This window comes from Suricata suricatta, chromosome 12 (assembly GCF_006229205.1).
Source record: "Suricata suricatta isolate VVHF042 chromosome 12, meerkat_22Aug2017_6uvM2_HiC, whole genome shotgun sequence".
Taxonomy (NCBI): Eukaryota; Metazoa; Chordata; class Mammalia; order Carnivora; family Herpestidae; genus Suricata; species Suricata suricatta.
The window spans coordinates 85509888-85534235 of NC_043711.1; the positions used below are offsets into that span (position 1 = coordinate 85509888).

General features: G+C 44.7%; 1 protein-coding gene across 1 annotated transcript in view; it reads left to right on the top strand.

Moving 5' to 3' along the window:
- The window catches only part of CTNNBL1 (catenin beta like 1), a 157384-nt gene that overhangs the window by 48901 nt on the left and 84135 nt on the right, over window positions 1-24348 (top strand). The window contains exons 5-7 of the mRNA XM_029917945.1: window positions 6331-6428; window positions 14192-14285; window positions 17138-17229. Coding sequence (XP_029773805.1) covers window positions 6331-6428; window positions 14192-14285; window positions 17138-17229 — 284 coding nt within the window. The remainder of the gene's footprint in view (window positions 1-6330; window positions 6429-14191; window positions 14286-17137; window positions 17230-24348) is intronic.

The window sequence follows — 24348 nt, forward strand, 5'->3', positions numbered from 1 at the left end:
CCATATTTTAGAGCCCCTTTTCTGTGAACCTTTTGGAGTGTTTCTACAGAATCATAAAATCAAAGGTACATTTAAAGATATTTTCTTAAGGTACTGCTAAACAAACAGTTTCTGTGGCCCAGTGTAAGCATCCTTACTCATTTTGCCTAAAGGAAGCAGGAAGAATGAAACAAGGGGAAGATAAAAAACCCCAGATGGTGGCTCATCACCCCTTTTACTACCAACAAAAAAACCCTGAATCACCAGGGCCCCACATCCATAAGTATCCTATTGTCGTGTGTCATTAGCTGCCTTCTCCATTTGAGTGACAACTCAGTGCATCCTTTCTAAAGCCCTTATGGTAAATCACGGCATTTACTGGGTTTCTTCCTTTTGTGATAAGCTCTGTTGGGTGCTATTGGGGAAACAAGAAATAATAACTCCAGTCAGCAACAAAAACACTTACTCACTTACAAGTTACTTACTATGCATGGTAAGTGCCCTTGGAGTATTGTGCTAGGGAAATGCCATCGGAGTTCTGAGGTGTGAGTCATTTCTGGCTTGGGGGTGATTAGGGAATTGGGTATTGGAGATGGGTAAGCTTTTGACAGATGTGGAGATTAGAGTGTGTTTCAAGTTTATTTTCGTGGTCTGTACCTCGGCAGTGGAAATTGCCGTTCCTCACATGCTGGGAGCCGACATGCTCATGTAGTCACTAGAAACTTACCAGGGTGTCAGGCTTATGACTTCCCCCTCTCCCCCTCCCAAAAAAGTCACGACGACTGCTTCCCTGGTAAGTGTTCTATTCTTTAAAAAAAAAATTTTTTTTAACTGTATAGTAAACCACATTTATTTAAAGTCTGCTTTCTCTCCACCTGTTTGTGATTCAGAAAAATGTGGTCTCATTGTAATGTTAACTTCAGACATTATTACAATGAGTTGCATGCTAATATGCCAGACGGGAGAGACTTAGTTATAGATGAAATCCTTGGTGCTGACGGACAGCTTTTTTTTTTTTTTTTTTTAAGTCTGGGATAATTTTAGGGAGTGGTTGTTAGCACTATTCTTTCCTAAATTACTGCTTAGTTTTCGTAGACTCTAGAAAGCCAGGAAGACCTGGAAAATTGTCCTGTTGGATTTTGTGAGGAATTACTGTGGGAACTGGAAAAAAGAGCAGACGGAGTTTTTTTTAAGACCAGCGGGGATCAATTGAATTTGAGCAGTTTGGGTCTGAGAAATAAAATAGAACAAACTGACTGCAACACACCGCCTTATCCCCACGGGTGTGTACAGTAGTCGGGGGGCTGTGTGCCAGGGCCCCCGTGTTAATGAGCAGAAATAGGGCTGGGAAGGGTTGGAGCCTCTTCGGGGCTTTCTTCTAATTGGACTGGGAGGGAGCCGGCTGTTGCCCCAGTGCTTTCCCGCAAGCGCTGTCTAACGAGACGTGCGTGTTGGAGCTGCTGTTTGCTGGGAGCTGTACTCCTCTTGGTATTTCCAGAATCAAAACTGCACTGAGAGGAAGGTACTGACATGTCTGATAATCTGCACTGATCAGCCTCCCACTGTTCGGAGCCACTTAACATACGAGCTGACGAAAGTCAGGTTAGCTAAAAAGCGCCAAAGTGGCTGTCTAGGAAAAGGACCTCTGAACGTAACTTTTGATCTTGCTTATGAGTTTTAGGTGAGTTCCTTGCCCCTGGAAGATGTGGGTGTTTGTAGCTTGCTTTGGGCATCTCCCCTGTGGCCTGATAGCACCCAGTAGCATCTCGCAGGTCCTTAATGCATCTTGAATGAGTGCATTTTCTGCCTCATATTAGTTTGATCTAGGATGGGGAGAAAATTAAGAGTCCAGATTTATTCTAGGTCGTTCTGTGCCAGCTGTTTTAAAAGGAGAAAAAGACCATTTTGTCTGTGTTTTGAAATTCATCTGCATTAATTGAGCCGTATCTCACTGTCCTAGTCTAGGAATAAAAGAAAAAAAATTTTTTTAATAAAACCCCACATTTGTTCCATTAAATCAGTTATATACTCTGAATCTATACTGTACTGGTTCATTTTTCTTAAGGAATCCTTTTTGAAATGACTTTTTTTAAAAAGCCATCTGCTTACTGCCATCTTGTTCTTTTTTTTTTTTTAATAACTTTTCTCCTTATGGGCCTATCTCATTGAAGATTAATGAGATAAATGCCCACTTTCTGTACCAAAACTACATGGATCACACACACATACACACACACACACACACACACACACACACACACAAAACGGAAGTAGATACCCCTCTTTTCCCAAGAGCGGCTGTATTATGGGCCATTTTGTGCCCAGCTGGTCTTTTCTCCTTCACCTCTTATTACTCTAGCTTACTGCCCCAGTGGTGGACAGGTACAGAGCGAGTGTGTGGGGTGGCCTTTCTCCTCAACATGACAAAATAGGCTATCAAAAACTGTGTTTTAGTAATTCACAGAGAGACAGGCTCTCTGTTTTCCTATTATCCTTGGACGGGAGAGCCTTTTACCTTGTGAAATGAAATTGTAACTGCAGTGGAAAAACCTATCACCCATGCCCAGAGTGGGCCTGTGAAGAAATGCTGGATGGGCGCAGGCTGTATGCTGAATTTTCTCCAAATTGAGATTCTGCCTGTCTGTCTCCAGTTCCGGTTTTCCTTGGCTTTCTGGCCTTCAGATGAAGGCTGTCTTCCGGGTCATACCACGTTCCCCGAGAGCTGATGATTACAATTACGGACTCATGACGGCCTTGCCGAAACGTTATTTGGTGAAAGTTAGGAATTTGCGTAAAATCAGTTAGTGGTGGAATTGGTGAGATGTTCACCAGACCTGGTAGCTGGTTTCATGTTTGACTTCCCAGCCCAGGCAGGAGCGGAGGCAGGGAAGTAACTACTGGAACATTTTTAGAAACGAACTTTTCTTGGTGGAAGTTAGACATTTATCCTGTCCTATATAAAACCACCACCATTGTCAATTATTTTTTTTCCTTTTTTAAAAAAGTTCCTAGGTTTAACTTGACACCTTTGTGAGCATGGTATAAGACTAATCAAAGAAAAATATGATTCCTGGCTTAGAAGACCCTAGAGGCTGAAAAAGGACTTGATCAGTCTGACTGGAGCATGGCTGAAATGTAAAATTAGATCTCCCGGCCCATTGTGACCCAGAAAGGGACACCACGCTGTTGTTAGCTTACATTTTAGATTTTAGAGCCTTCGGGGAAAAGTGAAGGCAGCAGTGAGGGTTTGGCCGTTCTGTGGGAAGACTTGACTAACGGTCTTTATTATAAAACGCTTTCATATTTTCTTAGTACTTTGATTTACTTGGCCTTCGATGTACAGGCCCTTATTTGTTCCTTCTAGCTACTCAGAGGGATGGGCCGGGCAGAGATCACTTGCCACCGCTTTATAGGCAAACTAAGCTGTAAGGAAATAAAGGGGCGTGAACGAGATTACATGGGTAGTGATAATTGGGGGGTAACTAGGTCACTAAAGATGTGACACAAGGATGAATATGACATGACCCCTGTCCTCTTTGTCTGTTGTTCTTTCATGCGTCCGTCCTCCCCCCCCCCTTAAGGCTATTGTTTAATTAACAGTCATCACATACTAGTTAATAAATACTTAGTTATGAGTGGTGTTATTCAAGAGATGTAATGATAGTACTTATTACATGCCTGACTTATATTCTTTATTTTGTTGGGTTTTCATGGGGGTTTTTTGCCTGATTCGTATTCCTGTCCTATAGACGTCTGACTCTATAGTGGATGGATGGGTGGATACATAGATTAAATGCCATGCATATTAAGTAAGCGTGTGAGTATAATATGATTTTTATATCACATATGTAAGAACTTTTCAAGAGAATATATTTGGGAGTTTCTTAAGTGAGGAGGATGGGCGGGAGTTTTCAACATCTTATTTTTTTCTGAGACTTTTAATAATTTTTGATGGAAATACGTGACAGTTCTTTTCTTTGCAGTAGGATCAAGCTAGAATTTACCTGAACTTAGCCCTGTTTAAACCTGGTATGTGTTCCCCTGTGCATTATTATGAAATGTAGTAGCAAAAGCATCATTTTTGGAATCAGATGGACCTAACATTCTCCCTTACAATTGCAGTGACCTTTAGCTAAGTGACTTAACGACTTTGAGCTTTCTTATCTGTAAAATGGGGAGATCACACTTACAGTGCTGTTGTGAGAATTCGGTAGCACAGCGCTTAGCAAAATGAAGACTCTCAGACATGGTGGGCGTTACGGTGGGGACCACTGCAGTCTTTACTCCTGATTCCTCCTGGTCAGGGATTGCTAGGGGTTAATTCGGTGGCCAGTTTTTGCTTCTTAAAATTAATTCAGTGTGTTAGTTTGCTGTATGTCAAGTATGATAAGGTGGTCTTCTGTGTCAACTGCTTTCTGGTTACTTTGTTAATGAAGACTAGACACATAAAGGAGTTTTGTCCAAAGACCTTTGAGCTCTGACACATACTAAGTTTTGTAGTACTCTGGAGTTTGGGGTAAATATCACTTTAAAGAGTGAAAGAAGACACAACTGAATTACTTATGCATGATGGTCACCTGATCCGTTATACACGAATAAAACCAGCCTTCCAATAGCTTCTCTTTCAGCAGATGTTTATAAAATGCCTGGGACTTCAGTTGACAGTTAGCAAGTCCTGTCATTCTTGTTATTGTGTCCTGTGTCTTTCCTTTAATTGTTTTTCTTTCCAGTTCTAGTGAAACTGTCCTGATTCTGACCTTGTGTTGCTCTGGACTTGTGTGTGTGTGTGTGTGTGTGTGTGTGTGTGTGTGTGTGTGTGTGTGTGGTATCTTCTCCTGGAGACCTGGCCCCCTGCCCAGCCCTCACCCCCAGCTACCTGCCCATCCTGCCTCCCATCTGCCCATCCCCGTGCCGGGCACTCAGCGTGTTAGTGCCCCTGCACCCAGCTATTAGTTATTCTTGAAAGTATTATTTTCTTCATAGAATTGTAGCTCTGACTTTCTCGCTCCTCTCCCCTCTCTGCTGTCCTCCCCTCCCTCCCCTTTCTTCTCCCTTCATGGGCCTTTGTGTATTCCAGTCTCTGCCTTTACTCCTGTGGCTTTGCTTTCTGACCCCTCTTCCCTCATCATTTCTAGTTCCCTGTTTTCTGACCAGCCTTCTTGTAGCAGACCATTCCTGAATTCCGAGTTCGATTTGATGGCCCTCTTTTCAGGACGTCTGCATTCCTCATTTGTTGCACATTGGCAGTTGCCTATGGCGTACAGTTTTTTGAATGTCTCTGATTATTGAACTTTCTCTCTTTGTAGAGGAGGAAACTGAGGCCCAGAATAAAAAACGGGTTTGCCTTTGTTACCATCATGGTGCTTTCTTCATCACAGAAATGCAAGTCATCTGTGTGTATGTGTGAGAGAGAGTTTCCAGGGTGAGGGAACTGACTTTATTTAGTTCTGCCTTCCAGTTTCCAAACATAGCTCCTTTTGTCCCTCTTTCAGGTTTCTTTCTTTCATGTATATTTTCCTCTTCTTACTTTTTGCCTTTTTTTGTTTACTTCTCATCGTTCTTCCTTTTATGTACATAGCAGCGCAGTGTTTGAGGGGAGGGAGCCCCAAGTCGGGGTGTGTAGCACAGTCCAGCCTGAAGCCCTCCCTCTACTTCTGAAACTCATGGTGTCATGGCCTACTCTCTGCAGACCTCTTGATGAACACCAGCCATCTCCTCTCAGAAATCATTACTGCCTTCGAAAGGGAGCTGAACAGGGTAGTTCAGATCATATGGAGTTCCAAGAATTTAAATTGTGTGATAGGGCTAAGGGTGTTGGCCTATTTCTCCCTGGAAAAGTGACCCCCTGAGCAATCTGTTTGAAATTTTGAATTTTGGGAGGGGGCTCAGTTGGTTAAGTGTCCGGCTTCGACTCAGGTCACGATCTCACAGTTTGTGGGTTTGAGCCCCACATTGGGCTCTGTGCTGACAGCTAGCTCAGAGCCCGGAGCTTGCTTAAGAATCTGTATCTCCATCTCTCTCTGATCTTCCCCTGTTCACGCTATCTCTGTCTCTCAAAAATAAATAAAAAACATTAAAAAAACTTTTTAATGAAATTTTGAATTTTGGGAAAATGAACCTATGGAATATGTGACCAGGGAGGCCGCAGAAGGGAAAAGACTTGAACCGGTTAATGACATTTACTGAACACCCACTGTGAGTAGAACCTTGTTGAAGAGATGTTAAGAAAACCACAATGTATGAAAGGTGAATGGCAATAAAATGATTGACAAGGAGACAGAGGGAAGCAAGGATTTTAATAAACTGCCAGTAGGATTTCAGTGTGTACGTGATACCCTTAACCCTTCGCACATGTGTCCATAGCTGTGGTGGATTTGCTTCAGGAATTAACAGACATAGACACCCTCCACGAGAGTGAAGAGGGAGCGGAAGTGCTCATCGATGCTCTGGTGAGTTGCACGTCCGGCTGGGGTTCTGTGTAAGGTGCCGCCACGCCACCATTGTCTCTGTGAGTGGCAGTGGGTGGCTGTGAGCTCGGTGGCCAGGCTGTGCTGAGTGAGGAGAGTCCGGAAGTAGCAGTGCAGCCTGTGGGGTACTTGGTCCTTGGGAACTGTGTTAAGGGGGTTGCTAGGGGTTGTAGAGGCCTAGCATTCATTAAGTACCTGCTGTAGGCAGGCCTTTTCTCATTATTTTCACCTCACGTGATCCTCACTGTACCCTCTCAGATGGGTATTAACAGCTGCTAGTCCCATTAGTCCCATTTCCAGCGGTGACACCAAGGCTTAGGCGAAATGACTTGCTCATGTCACACAGCTGGGATGGGAACCTGTGTTCTCTTCGGCTCCGTGTTCCTGTCCTTCTCCCCCTAACTGTGGCGCTACGACCTTTTCACAAAGTTTCACAGATGTTTCTTCTCTCCTCTCCGAGCACCGGAGAGGACAGGTACCATTATGATTTGACAGACAGGGAGTTGGAGAAAGTCAAAAGCAAGAACAACCCTCCCAGCTCCTCCACAGAGGCAAAGCCAGTGGATGTCCGTGCGCCATTTTGGTGGAGCCTGGGCAAGGCCTCAGAATCTTCCAGGCCGAAGGCAGTTGAAAGGAGTTTATTTGTGAGTTAAACCGATCCATTCTCAGCACCTCACTTCACACACGAGGCGGCCCGGATGCAGAAGTGCAGCCCTCTCCCGGGTCACTCTGTCGGGCCCTGTACTGCCGGGATGACAGCCTGCGCGCCCGCACCCCTGCCGCCCGGTCCCGCCTTGCCACACTGGCTCCTCCCTCGCCAGCGACCACAGAGGCCTCCGAGACTAGGATGTGCCGCAGCTACAGGGCCCTGTCCGGCCACCAAGCTGTCTCCTTCCTCAGGGCTCTGTGAATTTCCCGTCCTCTCTGTTGCCTTCTGTTGTCTTGTTTTTTCTTTCTGCTAAGGATGGTAGTTAACTACTGTTTGATGCGGTTTCCAGTTATCTGAGATCGCTGCCCTCACTTGTATCAGAAGCACCGGCCTGTCCGTTAGCTTATAGTCTGGTCCCATCCCAAACCCGCTGAATCCGAATGGTTGGGACTGGGGCCCCCGGTGATTCTGAGACCCCATTGCTGCTCTGCCCACCCTTTCCCCTTTCTCTCTCTCTCTTAAGGTTCTTGACAGTAGAAATTTCCCATGTGGCATGCTCGTTGCTGGCATTTGGTGTGAATGAAGAGGTTGTGAACCTGCTGGATATGAAGGACCGTCTCTTCCAGAGACCGACGCTGGTGTCCAGCAGGGCTATTTGTGGCTGAGCATGATGAAAATTTCTACAGCCATTTTTCTTTCAAGCTCCTTCCTGGAGCGAGCTGCCACTTTTGTAGGATTCAGGACCTTTATTTTTCCTTTGAACCACTGTGCAGAAAGAAAAGGATGATGTTGGGTTGTCCTTTTGTTTTGAGGAGTGTCTGAAGGAAGGCCGTGGCACTCGCTCCTGCTCTGTGTCCCCACAGTGTCATTTGTGCAGTCTTACCTTCCAGAGGTTAATTACAGTGGCCCCGAATGAGGCTCCCTGCCTGGTCCCTGGGCTGATTTTAATTACCATCCTTTGCCTGTGTGAATAGGGGAGACAAGAGAGGAGCAGCTAGCCTGGCCGCTGCCTGTAAAACGGACCCAGAAACAGCGGTTCACACAAAAGCCCCCTTTGTGTTTGCTGTGTTGCTAAGCCCACCAACAGAAGCTGGATTGTGTAGATTTTATTGTTTGTTTGGAAAGAAACAGTTCATCCTCAGTCCAGGGAGCCATCAGGTAGCTGCTATAAAGGGTTTTCTGTTTGTTTAGTTGGGGGTTTTTTTTGTTTGTTTTTTATTATCATTTTAAGATTTTGACTCTTACCACTTTATACTTGTGGGGCTGGTATGAAGCACAGCTGAACATTCCTAGGCCCCTCTCTGTTATTTGCTTGTGTGCAGCCAGTCAGAAGCCATCGGTAAATAACAGAGTAGAACTGGTGGGTGGTCTTTCATTTATGTTTTTTGCCCTTGTGCTGCATCCAGGAAGAAGTTTGATAAGTATTCTCATATTACAAGGGTTGAGTTGTCTTTGTAGTTTTAATTTGGGGCCAATATGAGAGGCCCGGAATTGCATGAGCAGAGGCTAGAGGGCATGTAGCAGGATTTATTGTGGTGTGCAGTGTGCAGTTATTGCCTTGGTCTGTTTCCCAGTTGGAAGTCCTAAGCAATAGATGAGCACATGTGTGGGGAGAGAGTGCGGTCTTGGCATTCTCGGAGATCTTAGGGGTTTTACATTTGGTTCATACCCACTGCTATTACGTATGCAAAAGGTGGATGTCGGTGCTGTATGATGCATTGATTTGGTAGCCTGGGAAGTAGAATCTTTTCTGAGGAGTTCTAAATGTGAGGGTATATTGCTTTGATGGCAGTTAGGACTTCTTGAGAGTTGTGATTAGAGTACAGCCCCCAAGTTTGCCATGTGCCCGGCAGCCCCGTGCCTTTGCTCACATCTGCCTTCAGCTTGGCAGGGCTTGCCCCTCCTGGGCTGCCTGTAGTGCTCCCCTTCATCCTTCCTTACCGGTCCCCAAGTTTGCCATGTGCCCGGCAGCCCCGTGCCTTTGCTCACATCTGCCTTCAGCTTGGCAGGCCTTGCCCCTCCTGGGCTGCCTGGAGTGCTCCCCTTCATCCTTTAACGCCACTTAAAGCTCATCTCTTTGGAGTTTCTTTAAGGCTCATCCCCCCAGCAGGCCGTGTGTTCTTTCAGCCCTTTGTATATCCTAGCATTTGTCACACTGGCTTCTGGACATCTCCTGACAAGTTTGTCTTCCCTGAGATGTGAGTCCCATGAAGGGAGTGGCCAGGGTGGTAGATCCATCATTTACCAACTTGTGTCCTCGGGCAAGTTACCTAATCTGTCTGTACCCCATTTCCTCTTCTGTGAAATGGGGATAACAGTAGTGCCTGTTGTGCGGCACTGACTTGAGGAATAACTGCTGCTTAATAAACCGTTAGAGCAGTGTCCGACGCAGAGTTAACACCCACTGGTGCGGGCTGCTGCCTTCCTAAAGCTATTATGCCTGGCACATACTAAGGACTTCGTAAATGTCAAGCTAAAATGATCTGTGTCACCTGCCATGCGGCGAGATGTTTGTGAGTATTTGCTGAGTTCAACATTTCTTTTTCATTTTGACAGGTGCTCAAAAGACATTTTGAACAAATACTCAAAAAAACTTTTGAAGAGAATGGACCTAAATAAGACATGGGAGGATAGATGTTTAGTTAAAAAAAAAAAAGACGCAATAAATAACGATCACGCAGAGCAGAATATTCAGAACGGCTGTGAGATGTCAGCTTCTGTGGAAGCAGGGAGGAGGGAGCACTCACTGTCTGTGGCCTCAAAGGGAGGCTCTCACAGGAGGATGTGCACGGTGTCCCAGCCAGTGGAGGTGGAAATGTGGCTGGGCCATGACCTTGGCCATAATGGCTAGGAGCCACCATCTGGTAGAGGGAGTTTCACAAAAGTGGCTGTGGTCTGGGGAGTCCAGAAACCGCCTTCCGTACCCGTTCTTGCACTCAGCTAACCCCATGTGAAATGTTCAGCTTGCAAGTTCTGCAGTGGTTTGTCTTGGGCTGGTGGGCCGTGCGTTTGTGCCGCTCCGGTGAGGCTGAGGCTGGCGGGCTTCCAGCTGCCCTCACGGTATTTATTATGTGAGTTTCTGGATCCTATCACTTTTATCCCTCCCCATTTCTAGTAATGTCTTCACCTGCATTTGTATTTGTTCCCAAACAAAATTCACTTGTTCATTCATTTGCTGAACGTTTATTGAGTGCTTGGTATACTCTGGACTCTAGGAATGGGGCATGTAGCAGTGAGCAAGACTGACAGAGTCTGCTTTTGTGAGCTCAAATCCAGTGTAGGGAGAAGCAGTAAACAAACCAGAGAGCAGATAGTGATTCTCTGTTACATAAAGAATTAAAATCGAGTGATGTGATGTCCGGTGACTGGGAAGTCACGTTATATTAGATAGTCAGGGGAGGCCTCTGTTTGGGATGACAAGCAGAAACCACCAGTTCCGAATGACCACGGGTAAGGTGGGGCAAGTGCAGAGGACCTAAGGCAAGACTGAGCCTGACCGAGTTGAGGAGCAGAAGGCTGTGCGAGCAAAGCTGGAGTGAGAGGAGAGAGCGGAGTCAGGGCCAGATTTCTCAGGGTTTTGTAGGCCCGGGTGGGACGCTGGGGTGAAATTGCCGGTGCGAAGGGGAGTCACTGGAGGATCGTGAGCAAGGGAGTAGCGACATCGTCTGACTTGACATCTTAGGAAGACCACTCCCGGCAGCTGTGTGGACAGTGAACTGGAGGGAGCCAGAGTGGAAGCTACAGTACTACTCGATGGGTGGTAACAGGCGTACATTTTGCGTTCTGACCGTCTTACCGTATGGAGCCTCCAAACTTACTGCTTGATCAAGATTCAGGGGATGTGGGAGGTTTTTTCTTAGTTTTTTTAAATATGAACTTCCCAGAACTCAGAGTAGCTACAACAGTTTACTCCAAACTCTTAAGGCTTATTGGCAGACTATCCAAGATAGAAAGAGAATCCTTCAGACCTTCTCCTCTGTCCTTTTTTTATTTTGTCCTTTTCTCTTGTATCCACCTTCCCTGGTCAAGAGGAGAAGGATCTGATCATCCCTTGGACTGTGTCTCAGTCGGACCTGCTGGAATATTGTTCAGGAGATCTGCTAACCAGCAGACGTAACCAGTGACTTACCAGAAAACGCCAGGCCGAAGACAGTCGTGATTTCTAGGGCCAGGGTTGGCTCTGGCTGACCCTTTCATCCCTGATCAGGATTTGTTTTTCATTTCAGGTTTAGTCACAGGTAAAATTGGCATGACAGTGGTACACCCAAGGGGCTGGAGAGAGTTAGTCAGAATGCTAATTTGTGCTTCTTAAGGTGATATCCAGAGCTATGCATAATATAAATATTTTTCCAGGGGTTTTCTGAGCTAAATGTATTTTGACAGCTTTGACCCTTCTTCAATCAGATAAAATTGCATTTAACCCAGCCAAACGTAAAGTTTTACACCTGGCAAGCTTGAAGAGGCTGCTTGTTAGAAGTTAGAGTTCTATAGCATGCGCATGCGTGCACACACACACACACACACACACACACACACACACAGACAAGATATTCCTCCAATCAAACACCCACTGTCCGTGACCATTCCGTTCTGGGACTTGAATGTGTTGCTTATGCCACTGTCCCCCCACTGTTTTCCAGACAGCAGAGATGGGAAACATAACAAAGAGTGAAGGAAAGGGGGAGAAATAAAGCAGATAAAGCAGCAATAAGCAACTGAAATGGGTGAAGCTGTTTGCAGAACTGACAAGAATGTGATACCCAGTGGATTTGCAGTGTTTGCTGCTTTAGGATTCAGGGAGATTATAAGTCAATGAGGGTGATTTAGGGAAAAACAAACTGTGACATGGTTCATATTTCCCCCCCAGATGTTTTTCTGTTTCCTCTCACATACTCAAATTGTCCAATTAATTAAGGAAAACATTGCAGTGGATTTCTTTGGTGAGGCTCTTGCTTGGCTGTGAGATTTGAGAGCAAGATCGCATATCTCCTTGGGATAAGACGGGAAAACAGCTCATCCCGGTGTTGACGGGCGCCCTCAGTTCTGGCGTCCATATCCTCTCAAAGCTGCAGCTAGTGTCTTGTTGTTCTTCACACCATTAAGGGCCTCGAGGGGATAAACTCTACTTCGTTTATGATTCAGGTTCACAGATTACTCAGTAATTTCAGAGCTTCTCCCCCCCCTTGCCAGATGCTTCCTTTAAGCATCACCAAGAAAGAGTAAAGAGGCCTTGTTTCAAGCTCTGTCCCTCTTGCCATTTCCCATCAGTTTGAATTGTGGGCTTAGTTTGAATTGTGGGCTTAGTTTGAATTGTGTCATAGGACGCCCTATTCACAAGTGCTCAGGGAAGTGTCAGCCTCTCTCCTTTCTTTTCCCTGCTCCAAAGTGACAGGGTATGGTGGGAAAATAGAGGCTTAGAGTCAGTCACTTTGGCCCCAAGCTTTGTGACTTTGGTTAGGCTAGTTAACCTCCCTGGACTTATGAGGATTACGTGAGAGTAACTGGAGCAGTTTATATAAAAACCTGAGTGCAGTCCACAAAGGGAGTGTGTTTTCTCAGTTTATTTGAATTCAGCCAAATGACCGAGTGTCTGCCATGTTTTACAGCAATGCTCTACACTTGGAAGAGTAGACCATGACAAGTGAGCCTTTGGTGACTGTCTTCAAAGAACTGGGGTTTTTCCTGGTTCATGGGAGATATGAATAGTGAATGATCAGATATCAGAAGGGGTAAAGAGCTAGATTCAAACTCTACATACAGGCACCTAGGTGGCTCAATCGGTTAAGCATCCAACTTCGGCTCAGGTCATGATCTCATGCTTTTTGAGTTCACGCCCTACATCGGGCTCTGTGCTGACAGGTCAGAGCCTGCAGCCTGCTTTGGATCCATGTCTCCCTCTCTCTCTGCCCCTCCCCTTCTTATGCTCTGTCTTTCTCTCTCAAAATAAATAAATGTTAAAAAACAACAACTCTGTACTCAGTTTTTGATCCAGAACCCAGCGTAAGATATGCCGCATAATTTTATTTAATCTTTATAAGTTATTCTCATTTCCCAAGTGAGGAAACTGAGGCAGTGAGAGAGAGGATACACCACAGGTGCACAGCAGGTCATATCTTCCCGTACAGGTTTACTTACTGGCTACTAATTAGAAATTCACTACCAGATGGATTATCACTTCTTGACTATGAGGAGTTCCCTTAGTTACTGTCCTTGGTGTGCGTCAGGGTTACCTCACGGGCAGTCTCCCTAAGATTGTGCTGAGAGAAGCATAAAGTAGTATCGGCATTATTTCACCGAAGAAGGAAGTTTGGTTTTGCTTTTTTTTTTTTTTCCCACTGCTCAGTAGCAGTTTGGTCTTGGCTAAGCTGTTAATCTCTGAATAGCAGCTCTATGATGTGGCTACTGGAAGTTTCCTATGAGGTTGTGTGAATCAAATTAGAGAAACTTAATTGCTGTCTTATGCATTAAATGTAATAAAATTTAAGACGTTTTATTATGTGAATATTCTTCTCAAGAAGGAATTAGACCTTCATCAGAAGTATTATTGAATACTAAATACTTTTATTAAAGTTTATTATGGCTTAGCATGGAACGTTAGGAATGTTTTGAGTTTAACCCCAAATTTTGAGGTCAGTGTCCATCATGGCAAGTAAGCTTCCCGGCTAAACATCTCTTGGTGCTGTGGTCTAGAAACACACTTCTGACTTGAACAAACTGTGGACCTGACTTAAGGAGGGACTTCTGCAAGGTGTTTGTTTAGACACCACAGAGAAGGAAGTAGAAAGAGCCCTGAACCTGATGTCGGAAGGCCTACGTTCAGGTGCTGGCGCCGGCACTCACCAACTTTGTAACCTGAAATTTTACTTTGTCTCCTTATGCTTTGATTTACTCATCCTAAGTTCGGGATAATGACGCCTGGCCTTTCTTTGCCTGGGGGTCACTTCAAGACTCAGATACCGGGTTGGGAGAGCACACTGGCAACCATAGGTGGCCCACTAGTTCTTTTGTTCATCCGGGTGAGAAGTGAATCCGGGAACATTTGGGGCCTGTTTTGTGACACGTGTCCCTCTCTCCTCTTGCTTCCTTGCTGCTGAAGGTGGATGGGCAGGTGGTAGCGCTGCTCGTGCAGAATCTGGAGCGCCTGGATGAGTCTGTGAAGGAAGAGGCGGACGGCGTCCACAACACTCTCGGTGAGGGGCGGCCTGACCGCCGGTCCTGAGGCGTCTGTGTTTGTTTTGGGGCTTGGTGCTCATTTCCTATCTTCCTTCATAACAGAGTCAACAGCAGGCGATTTCTTTCCTTCTCCCAGACTCCCTTTCCAGAAATGAAGACCCTTGTGTCAATTTCATATACCTGCAGCTCTGGTTTGGCTTGCAGGTAATAAAAACAGGATTCCACCAAGTAGGTAACCTTCCTGGACCAAAACTGGCTCCTTTTAGCAGGCTTTTTTATTTTTATTTTTATTTTTTAGCTGTAGAAAGTGTGTATTTTACCATTTTTAAGCCCTGTATTGTTGGCTTTTCTTCCTCCTTCAATGGGACTACAAACTTAACGGAACCATCTTTATAAGGCAGTTGATTTGAAAAAGAGTTAAGTGTTTCTTTGTCTTATGTGTAGTTTACCACGTAAACTGATTGGATACTGCTGGTAACGTGCATGCTCCTTCATCTAACGTTAGTGGAAGTGGACTCCTCTGCAGTATTTTCCTTCCTTTTCCTCGAATCTCCCAGGTCTTTCTCTCTGTAAAGTTGCTGAACCATTAGCCTATTTAAAATTGGGCTTTTGCGGGGCACCTGGGTGGCTCAGTCGGTTAAGCGTCCGACTTTGGCTCAGGTCATGATCTCACGGCTTGTGAGTTCGAACCCCACATTGGGCTCTGTGCTGATAGCTCGGAGCCTGGAGCCTACTTGGGATTCTGTCTCTGCCCCTCCCCTCCTGGTTCCTTCTCTTTCTGTCTCTTTCAAATATAAATATTAAAATTTTTTTTAAAAAATAAAAAAAATGAAATTGTGCTTTTGGGTAGTCCTCCTTATCACTAGTCATTGTCTTATAAAAACAAAGGATGACATATCTTAAGCAGAGCTTGAGAAATGAATGAGGCTCAGCTGAAGCAGAAATTTTGATGAGATCAGATTTTTCTCTCAGCTCTTTTTGTCTTCCACAGATTCCTCTTGTAGTGTTATACTCTCTTCTGTGAGCATTATCATAAAGAAGAGGGGAGACACAGTACCTAGGGAGTAAGAGAAGAGAGAACACAGCAATCTGTAACTTGGGGGTCGGCTTTAGTCTAGAGCTGGAATTTGGCATTACCATCTGTTAGCCTGGTGCTGGATTTTGCTGAATGGAAAGCTTATCAAAAGTTTCAACTGACTGTTAATAAAAAAGGTCCTGGTATAATGGAAAAAGCACCAGGCTGGCAGTCTGTAGAGATCTGTGTAGTTTTGGCTCAGTTGCCCACCAGTAGCCCAGGAGATTTATCCCTCTCTCATTTATTGAGCACCTGCTACTTGAGGCACTGTGCTAGGCACTAGGGTAGATTAAAGAGGAATTAGGTATGGTCCTAGTCCTTCAGAAGCAGACTGATGGGAAAGCCTTGAACAGAAAGGAAAGACAATACAGAGCGAGAAATGGTATAATAGGAGTCAGTGGAGAGCAGGATGGAAGTAGGGGAGGGTCTGCAAAGGTTGCCTATTGGGGCTGAATATGAAAACGGGTGCGTTTTGACAGAGAAGTGAGAGAAGGGCCTTTGGGTGGGAGAGAGTCATGTGCAAAGCCATGAAGGAGCATGGGCTTTGGGGAAAGAGTGGAAATGTACTCTGGCAGTGTTAAGGAGAGGGGACCAGAGGCGGGAGTTTGCCCAGATCATGGCAGATCTTGTCAACCAAGGCAAGATGATTGGATGTTACTCTAGTGGGCGGCAGGAAGCCATCTAAAGTGTAAGCAGAGGAATAGGTAAGGGCATCGAAGATTAATATGAAGGAGTTGGTTTTCCTGGAAAGTAACCTCGGGTATTGTAGTGATTGACCCTTGTCTCTCAGGGTCCTGTTGCTACTCTGCTTCTGTGGCTCTGTAGGCCACTCCCTGACAGGGGCTGGCTGCCCATGGGTCGGTAACTTCCCACTGGTGAGGGCGACAGGGGCAGAGGAGTGAGGAAGAACCGAAGAAGCATGGTGATTTCTTCAGCTCTTTCCCCTTCAAAACTCAGACCCGATGTGTTCTGGGCATTGGGCTTAGAGAACACGGAACTAACTCTGTCTCCTTTGTAAGAGTAACATATCCTGGGTTATGGAGCAGAAGGGGCCCTGAAGGAAATGAAAGCACTGGATGTGTTAGGATGGAGCTGTAGGCGATTTTTTTTAAGGTGTCCTTTTTTAGTATCAGAGTCATGTAGTAACTTTATTTTCCTTTGGCCTCCTAAGTTTTAATTTTTCTATTAAGCAGCAATTTGGCTGTTCTGAAAGATAGCAGGACCAATTATATTTGCTTCTGTGTACCTGACAGTTTCCTCTGCCTGCATGGCCTTTTCCTCTATGCACATTATTGTGTTCAATTAAGAAGATCATGCTTGCTTCCCTTGAAACGTCCAGAGAAAGAGGACTGAAAATGAATGACTCTGGAAAGGCAGAGATTTCGAATTCACCATCCCTGGATTTTCTACTAAGGCTTCCTGCCTAGTCCCCTGTCCCTTTGGTTACAGATCTCTGGGACACCAGCACCATGAGGACTAAGGCCTTCCTAGGCAGACACACACCTTTCTCTGTGTTCTGCTCTGGTGGTGTTCCATCACTTATTTCTTTTGTGAATTTCCCGTCATTTTCAGTTACGCGTTGACTTGCAGCATAACTTGAATTAAAAAAAAGAAACCAAACCAAACCCATAGCATCTCCCTAGTTAATCTAAAAATGACAACACAGCATCTGGCTTGGAGGCATACAGGAAGTGGGAAGAGGAATCTGGTGGCTGTCTTGGGAAGGGGAGCAAGCGTGTTGCAGATGGAAACAAAATTGCCCTCCCTAATGGCTGCCGTCTGTGCTCCCTCCAGCTATTGTGGAAAACATGGCAGAGTTCCGGCCTGAGATGTGTACGGAGGCCGCCCAGCAGGGGCTCCTGCAGTGGCTGCTGAAGAGGCTGAAGGTAAGTTTGGCACACGTGGGACTCCAGCTCCAGCCTCCTTTCGCTCTGGGCGCAGCTCAACCGGCTCGCTGCCACACATCTTTATCCCTTTGCTGTGGCATCTGCTTTGGGAATCTTTTGGGACCTCTTGCCTCTTTCTTTTCTTCTCCCCCTTTTTTTTTCAAAAGAAGAGGCTTTATTTTTTAATTTAAAAATTTTTTTAATGTTTTTATTATTGAGACAGAGAGAAACAGAGCATGAGTTGGGGAGCGGCAGAGAGAGGGAGACACAGAATCCAAAGCAGGCTCCTGGCTCTGAGCTCTCAACACAGAGCCTGATGTGGTGCTTGAACCCACAAAGCGTGAGATTATGACCTGAGCCGAAGTCGTCTGTTTAACCGACTGAGCCACCCAGGCAGCCCAAAAGAAGAGGCTTTAAAAGTAGCCTTTAATGGGGCGCCTGGGTGCCTCATTTGGCTCAGGTCATGATCTCACGGTTTGTGAGTTCGAGCCCCGCGTCAGGCTCTGTGTTGACAGCTCAGAGCTGGAGCCTGCTTCAGATTCTGTGTCTCCCTCTCTCTCTATCCCTCCCCTGTTCTCACTCTGTCTCTCTCTCTCTCAAAATTAAGTAAACATTAAAAAAATTAAAAAATAAATAAAAGTAACCTTTAAGACCTCTGAAAATATGAACATTGTATAAATACAAATAAATTCACTGGTACAGAAGGCATAACATGAGGTGAAAGCTCCCTTCAGTAGTTTCTTTCTAGTTCCACTTCCCAGAGGCAGCCTCTGTTAGCAGCATACTATCCATCCTTCCAAAAGTATTTTGTGTGTATAGGTCTGTGTGTGTGTGTTTCACAAACAGAGCTTTACAATATTTTGTTTGGCAGGTTGGTTTTTTTTCACTGAATAGCTGCCTGGTATTCTGTTTTATGCATATACCAAAATTAATTTAACCATTCTCCTTTTTAGGACAGTTTTTCACTGTTGTGTAACGAGTTTTTACTGTTATAAGCAGTGCTGCAGTGAATATTCTCATATACACACACACAGTTTTTTCCCTGCACACTTATGTTAGTTTATCTTCAGGATAAATTTCTAGAAGTAGAATTGATAGATTGAAGGATATTGCAGGCAGTTTGGGACTGTCCTGCACAAAGGCTGCCTCACTGACCTGAGAGCGTCTGCCTCCTCCAGCAGCACTGGGTGCTGTCGGACTTAAAACTGTATCAATCTCCATGAAAACTGGTATTTTATTTTATTTTGGAATTTTTAAATCGGGGCAAGAATACTGGCTTCCACCTGCTTATTAGCCATTTATATTCATTTCTTTCAGCTTACTATTTATATCCTTTGTTCATATTTACATTTCTGGTGGATTTCTTATTAGCATAGTCCTTTTGACTATCTTTTTAACAATTAGTGGTGTCCCATGGAGTAAATGAGGAATGAGAGGGCCAAGGGCTTCTCTTAAAAGAGTATTTTAACCAGAGGTGTGATGAGAGGCAGTTTAGGACTGCCTCAGGCAGGCAAGGATTCCCAGCTTTCCAGTGAGAAGGAGGCCTTTGTTAATAGATAAAATAATTCTCTAAATATTCATGGCTCTGCTGTGCTTTAGAGTGTCATAGAGATCCAGAAAGTCTGAGGTACGTCAGGTCAGGTTTGCCCCCCACTGCCTTGGCAGGTCTCAGGAAGAATGTTCTGCTTCCGACAGCATGTGCCCCATGGTTTCCCCTCTTTCTGACCACCTAAGTCTTCCAGGCCTCCTTATTGAACCATTTTTTCCCCTGAAATCTCTAACATGGATTGCTGTAACCTGACCCAGCCCAGATTCTGCCATCAGTGGGTCTGGGCACATCTGCCTGGCAGAGTATTGACTCAGTGTGTGCCTCAGTAGATTGTAACTCCCTCCACACACACACACACACACACACACACACACACACACACACACACACGAGTGCATGTGCCTGTGCACACCTGCACACCCTTACTTTCCTTTCAGGAAGAAATCAGGTCTGATGAATTCATGCATTGTCCTCTATTAATTTCCTTTTGGCCTCTTTTCATGAGCCTGATGCCTCTGACTTTAGGACTAGACTTGTTTTCCCATGTAATTCTCTGTGTCTTCTTTCCTCAGCATTCAACACGTTTTTATTCTCCAAAGCTTTAAAGCATTTTGGGAGTGAGGAGGGGAGGGGAGGAAAGCAGAACCGAGTTGAGGAGATGGGATAGATGGCAAGGACCGGAGTTGGTAGGGTGGCTGTAGGTGAGAGCCCCAAACGTTTGGATCACAAAATAATCCAATAGCTTTTGTCTCGAAAGTCAAGACTGGTTTTTTTTTTCAGTTCTGGAGACTTGGTACTGCTTCAGGGATCTTTCATTAAATCAGAATGTCAGGCCTCCTCTGTCCTTCAAAAGGTGTTGAAACTTGCCAGTCTTTTTTTGAATTGGTAACAGGAAAGAGAATTGAGATCTCTAGGGTTTTGGCTTGGATTCCATTTTCCTTATGAGAGTAATAAAGAGTCCCGTTTGATAGTCTAGCAAGCTATTGACTGTTTGCTTTTAGGCATAGCGTTTATGCAATCCTTGGGGCATAAATAGGCATGTTGTTGTCTCTAAAAACAGTTTTCCAAGGTTTCAGGGCATCTAAACATTAAAATGCCATTTGGTTATTTTATTAGTAAGCAAGTGCCCTTAGAAAACTCCTGTGCTGCCCAGAACATGAATGAGAATTTTGCTTAAGGGCGAGGCCAGCAGGAAGGCCTATTTTTATTAAAAACAGTGCCTTGCTCTTTTTCCTCATAATCTGGGAGAATGCTTGTTAAAATTTCCACCATCATAAATGTATTGAATCTGAATGCTGGACCTACATCCTGATTTTCACTAGTGGAACTCTAAAATCCTAGAGATTTCGAGACCCATTGTCTTGGCCTCTGTCTTCTCTGTCTCTTTTTGAGAGAAGGTCCACCTGTGATTCTAATGGACAAGCCTCATTAATAGCCGCTGCTCTCTGGAGAGGAGAACATTTTCGTTACCTGTTTTTATTCTGCCCTACTCCCGGACTGATTTAAAACTCCATTTTCAGTGTGCCATTCCCTATCAAGAATTTCCCTCCATACATGCTGATGCCCTTTACATCAGATCCCACCTTCTCTCCCTACTTTTAAAGGCCCCTTATGGCGCCTGGGTGGCTCAGTCGGTTAAGTGTCCAACTTTTGATTTCAGCTCAGGTCATGATCTCACAGTTCATGAGTTCAAGCCCTGCATCAGGCTCTGAACTGTCCGTGCTTGGGATTCTCTATCTCCCTCTCTCTCTGCCCCTCCTCTGCTCGCTCGCTCTCTCTCTCAAAAATAAATAAACATAAAAAATAAAAATAAAATAAAATGCCCCTTATACCTGGTCTGGCTTTTTCACGTCTCAGTTTTTAAACATTGGCCTTATTACCTTTCAGACAGACATCTTCTTTAGCTTGCCCCTGCTCTGCAAAGGTCAGACTTATTTTGACCTCTGTGTCTGTCTTTGTTCATGCTCCTCGCTCCACAAGAATGACTCCCATCTTTTTTTATATACTTCTAAGCTCTGCATGGCCTTCCGTACCCAGTGTAAATCCCTGCTCTTCCATGTAGCTGCCATCGTTTTTAGAACTAAAAGGAAATGTATAACTTCTACTGTAGATTAAAAAAAAAGTTGAGACATATAGAGATTAAGTGCCTTGCCCAACTTCACATATCCAGTTAGAGATAGAGCTAGAATTCGACCCACAAGTCCAGGCTTTCTCCCTGCACCCTTTCCCTGGCACTCCTTTGCCCCCAGCCCATACCATGCTCTTTCTTTTCTGAATATTAACCTTTTAACTCTCTCCATACTAGTTCTCTTGTGAGAGTTAGCAAATCTGTGTTCTAACATGTGCTTGTAACTGTGTGACATTTCTCCTCACGAAGCATCTTTTCTCCATCACCTGGCAGATTTTCACATCGTGTGGGCTCATTGTCTTTCTTTAAATATCCTTTCAACTCTTTAAAAAGCAAGGACCGTGTCTTCATCCATATTTGCATCTCTACCCAGTTGTTCTCAAGGTGTTGTTCCCGACCAGGACCCAGAACGTCAGGATCACTTGGCAACTTGTTAGAAATGCAGATTCTTTTTTTTAAATGTGTTTTATTTATTTATTTTTTAGTATATGTGCTGCTGAAGTGAGCACTATTTTTCTTTATTAATATTTTATTACCAAGATGGTTTCCATATAACACCCAGTGCCCCTCTCCATGACCGGCACCCCCATTCCCCTTCTCCCCTCCTTCTTCAGCCCTCAGTTTGTTCTTAGCATTCAAAAGTCTCTCATGATTTGCCTCACTCCCTCTCCCCAACTCTTTTCCCCCTCTTTCCCCTCCCCATGGTCTCCTATTAGGTTTCTCCTGTTAGACCTATGAGTGGAAACATACGGTATCTGTCCTTCTCTGCCTGACTTAAGAAATGCATATTCTTGAGCTTCCCCCTTGACCCGCCGCATCTGCCCATCTTGGGGTGGACTGGCACTCTGTTTCCACGAGCCCTCCAGGTAATTTGAACGCACGCTAACATCTGAGAGCCACCGTCCTGGAATACTTAAGATTACATTGCTTGTTAAACTGTGCTGTTTAACTGATCATCCCATGTTGATTCAGTCGTCTTTGGGTAATCCTTCAGTGAGCAGCACCTTGGTGAGTCGTCTTTTTGAGCTGGTAGCCTAGCAGTATATAGAGATACTCATAGATTCCTTCCCTGAATGAAATGTCACTAATTTGCCCTAATGAGGATGAAACCCATTGCAGATGATTGCATTAAATGGTTTAGCAGGTGAGCAGATAACAGAAGTGAGAGAGATTGCATTACAGTTCATTGTTATGGGGAATACCGACTTGTTAAGATTTCGTGTACTCTTGAAAACAACACCAAAACCCCAAGTTTTATTTTTTTCTTTTCTAAAGAAACAAAATTAAGCTTCTCTTTGGCTTCCCAATTAAATCAGTGTTTCAGAAACAGTTACAACATTCAGCATATGAGCTAATGAATTGGGAATCGGCTACATTATACTCCATGTACAACTGGTTGATGGGAAGGTCTTAGCCTCCCGTGACCAGGAGCTGCGATTTTACAGGGCACAGTGTGCTCCAACACTTGCACAAAGCCGTAGATGTGTCCAAACCCCACTGTGCGTTCCGGGTACCAGAGGTGAGCTGCAGACCTAATCTGCAGCCTCTGGCCGCGGGTGGTAGCATAATTGTTTTGTACTTTCCCAAAAAGCAGCAGCTCCCAAAAAAGATGAGGGTTAATTTTATTCGAGGCTAGTACGTGCCGAGTCCAAACCTATGCTTGACTCTGTAATTACTCCAACAGCCGAAAGCTTTTGGATCACCAGGCTCCTCGATAGAAGAGAACCCAGAAGTTTCAAGTCTCATTGGCTAACTTTCCATACTCCAGGAGACTACGCCACTACATGCATTATCCTTTCTCCTGATTTTGACTAAATGTCCTTGTAATTGGACAATTGGATATTTCGTAAACTTGGAGGCCATCTCTGGCTGAGATTTAACTAGAAATAAAACTTCCTTGGTGATTTTTTACTTCAGCCAGACATGAAAGATTAGATTCCCTCCTTCCCACCTGGCCCATGGTTTCCTACACTTTCTTTTATCACAAGATTAAACTACTTGGTTGTCATCATCATCACCATGCAGTTTTCCTCTCCGATGGGAGTGTCGTTTATTGGCTGTTCACGAGGTGGAAAGCGTTATTCTAGATCCTTCACATACATCATTTATTTAAAAATTTTTTTAACATTTATTCATTTTTGAGAGACAGAACATGAGTGAGGGAGACACAGAATCCAAAGAAGGCTTCAGGCTCCGAGCTGTCAGCGCAGAGCCCAACGCAGGGCTTGAACTCACGTACCGTGAGATCATGACCTGAGCCAAAGTCGGACGGTTAACCAACTGAGCCACCCAGGCTTCTCTCGTATACGTCATTTCTTACCCTCACACACAGCCTCCAAGTGGTGCTGCTGTCCCCGGTTTACAGGTGTGAAAAGCATTGCACAGAGGGAAGGTGATTGCCCACTGCTGACGTAGGCCTGGGTACCTCCAAAGCCAACCCCTCTTGCCAAGTGACTTCCTAGCTGGTAGCCATTTCAGACTCTGAAGCATTTCAGGGCTCAGTGTTGGGGAGTCGTGGGACCTAATCATTTTGACTTTCTGATTCAGTTCCTTCTTCATGCCAGTTTTTCAAAGGAACTGTATTTTAACAGAAGAAAGTTATGGAATTATGATTTTGATTTTTAAAACTTTACTTTGGGCAAATTGGACCTCCTTGAAGTGTCAGAGCAAAAGCTAGAGAATTCCTGGCGGGGATCAGGAATTCTGAGCAGAGGGGAACTGCAACTCCCCTGAGACGTTGTTACTTTATTTTTTTACTTTTTACAGACAAGGACACTGGAGACTGAGAAATGTTTCTTGGGTCATAGCTGCCCACTCTCAGCTCATGATGCCCTCAGTGTCTTGGGAATTTCCTTTTTACAGTGCCCCTATAGCCAGGAAGGACCTAACAGTCTGGTTTATTAAATAGTTAGGTCCAAATAGTTTAATATGTCTTTATGTCATGACAAATTAGTAGCCACTTGAAAAACTAATGCACATGAATTAAAAGAAAAAGTATTTTGGGGCTTCTGGGCCACTCAGATGGTTACGTGTCTGACTGTTGGTTTCGGTTCAGGTTCTGATCTCGCAGTTTGTGGGTTTAAGTGCCCCGTTGGGCTCTGCACTGGCAGCATGGAGCCTGCTTGGCATTCCCTCTCTCTCTTTCTCCCTGCCCCTCCCCTGCTTGGCGCTCCTGCGTGCATTCACTTTTGCTGTCTCTCAAAATAAATAAGTAAACACTTAAAGAAAAACTATTTCTATTTTCGACCTAAGTGCCACACTTACTTACTAATCGGTACGTGTGCCTTTGGAGTAACTGCACAACTTCTAAAACCTTGGAATTCAGTTCACCACCACCACCCTCATTCCTGTTCCACAGTGATTTTCTTTCTTTCTTTTTTTTTTTAATTAAAATTTTTTTTTATGTCTTTATTTTATTTTGAGAGAGAGAGAGAGACAGAGA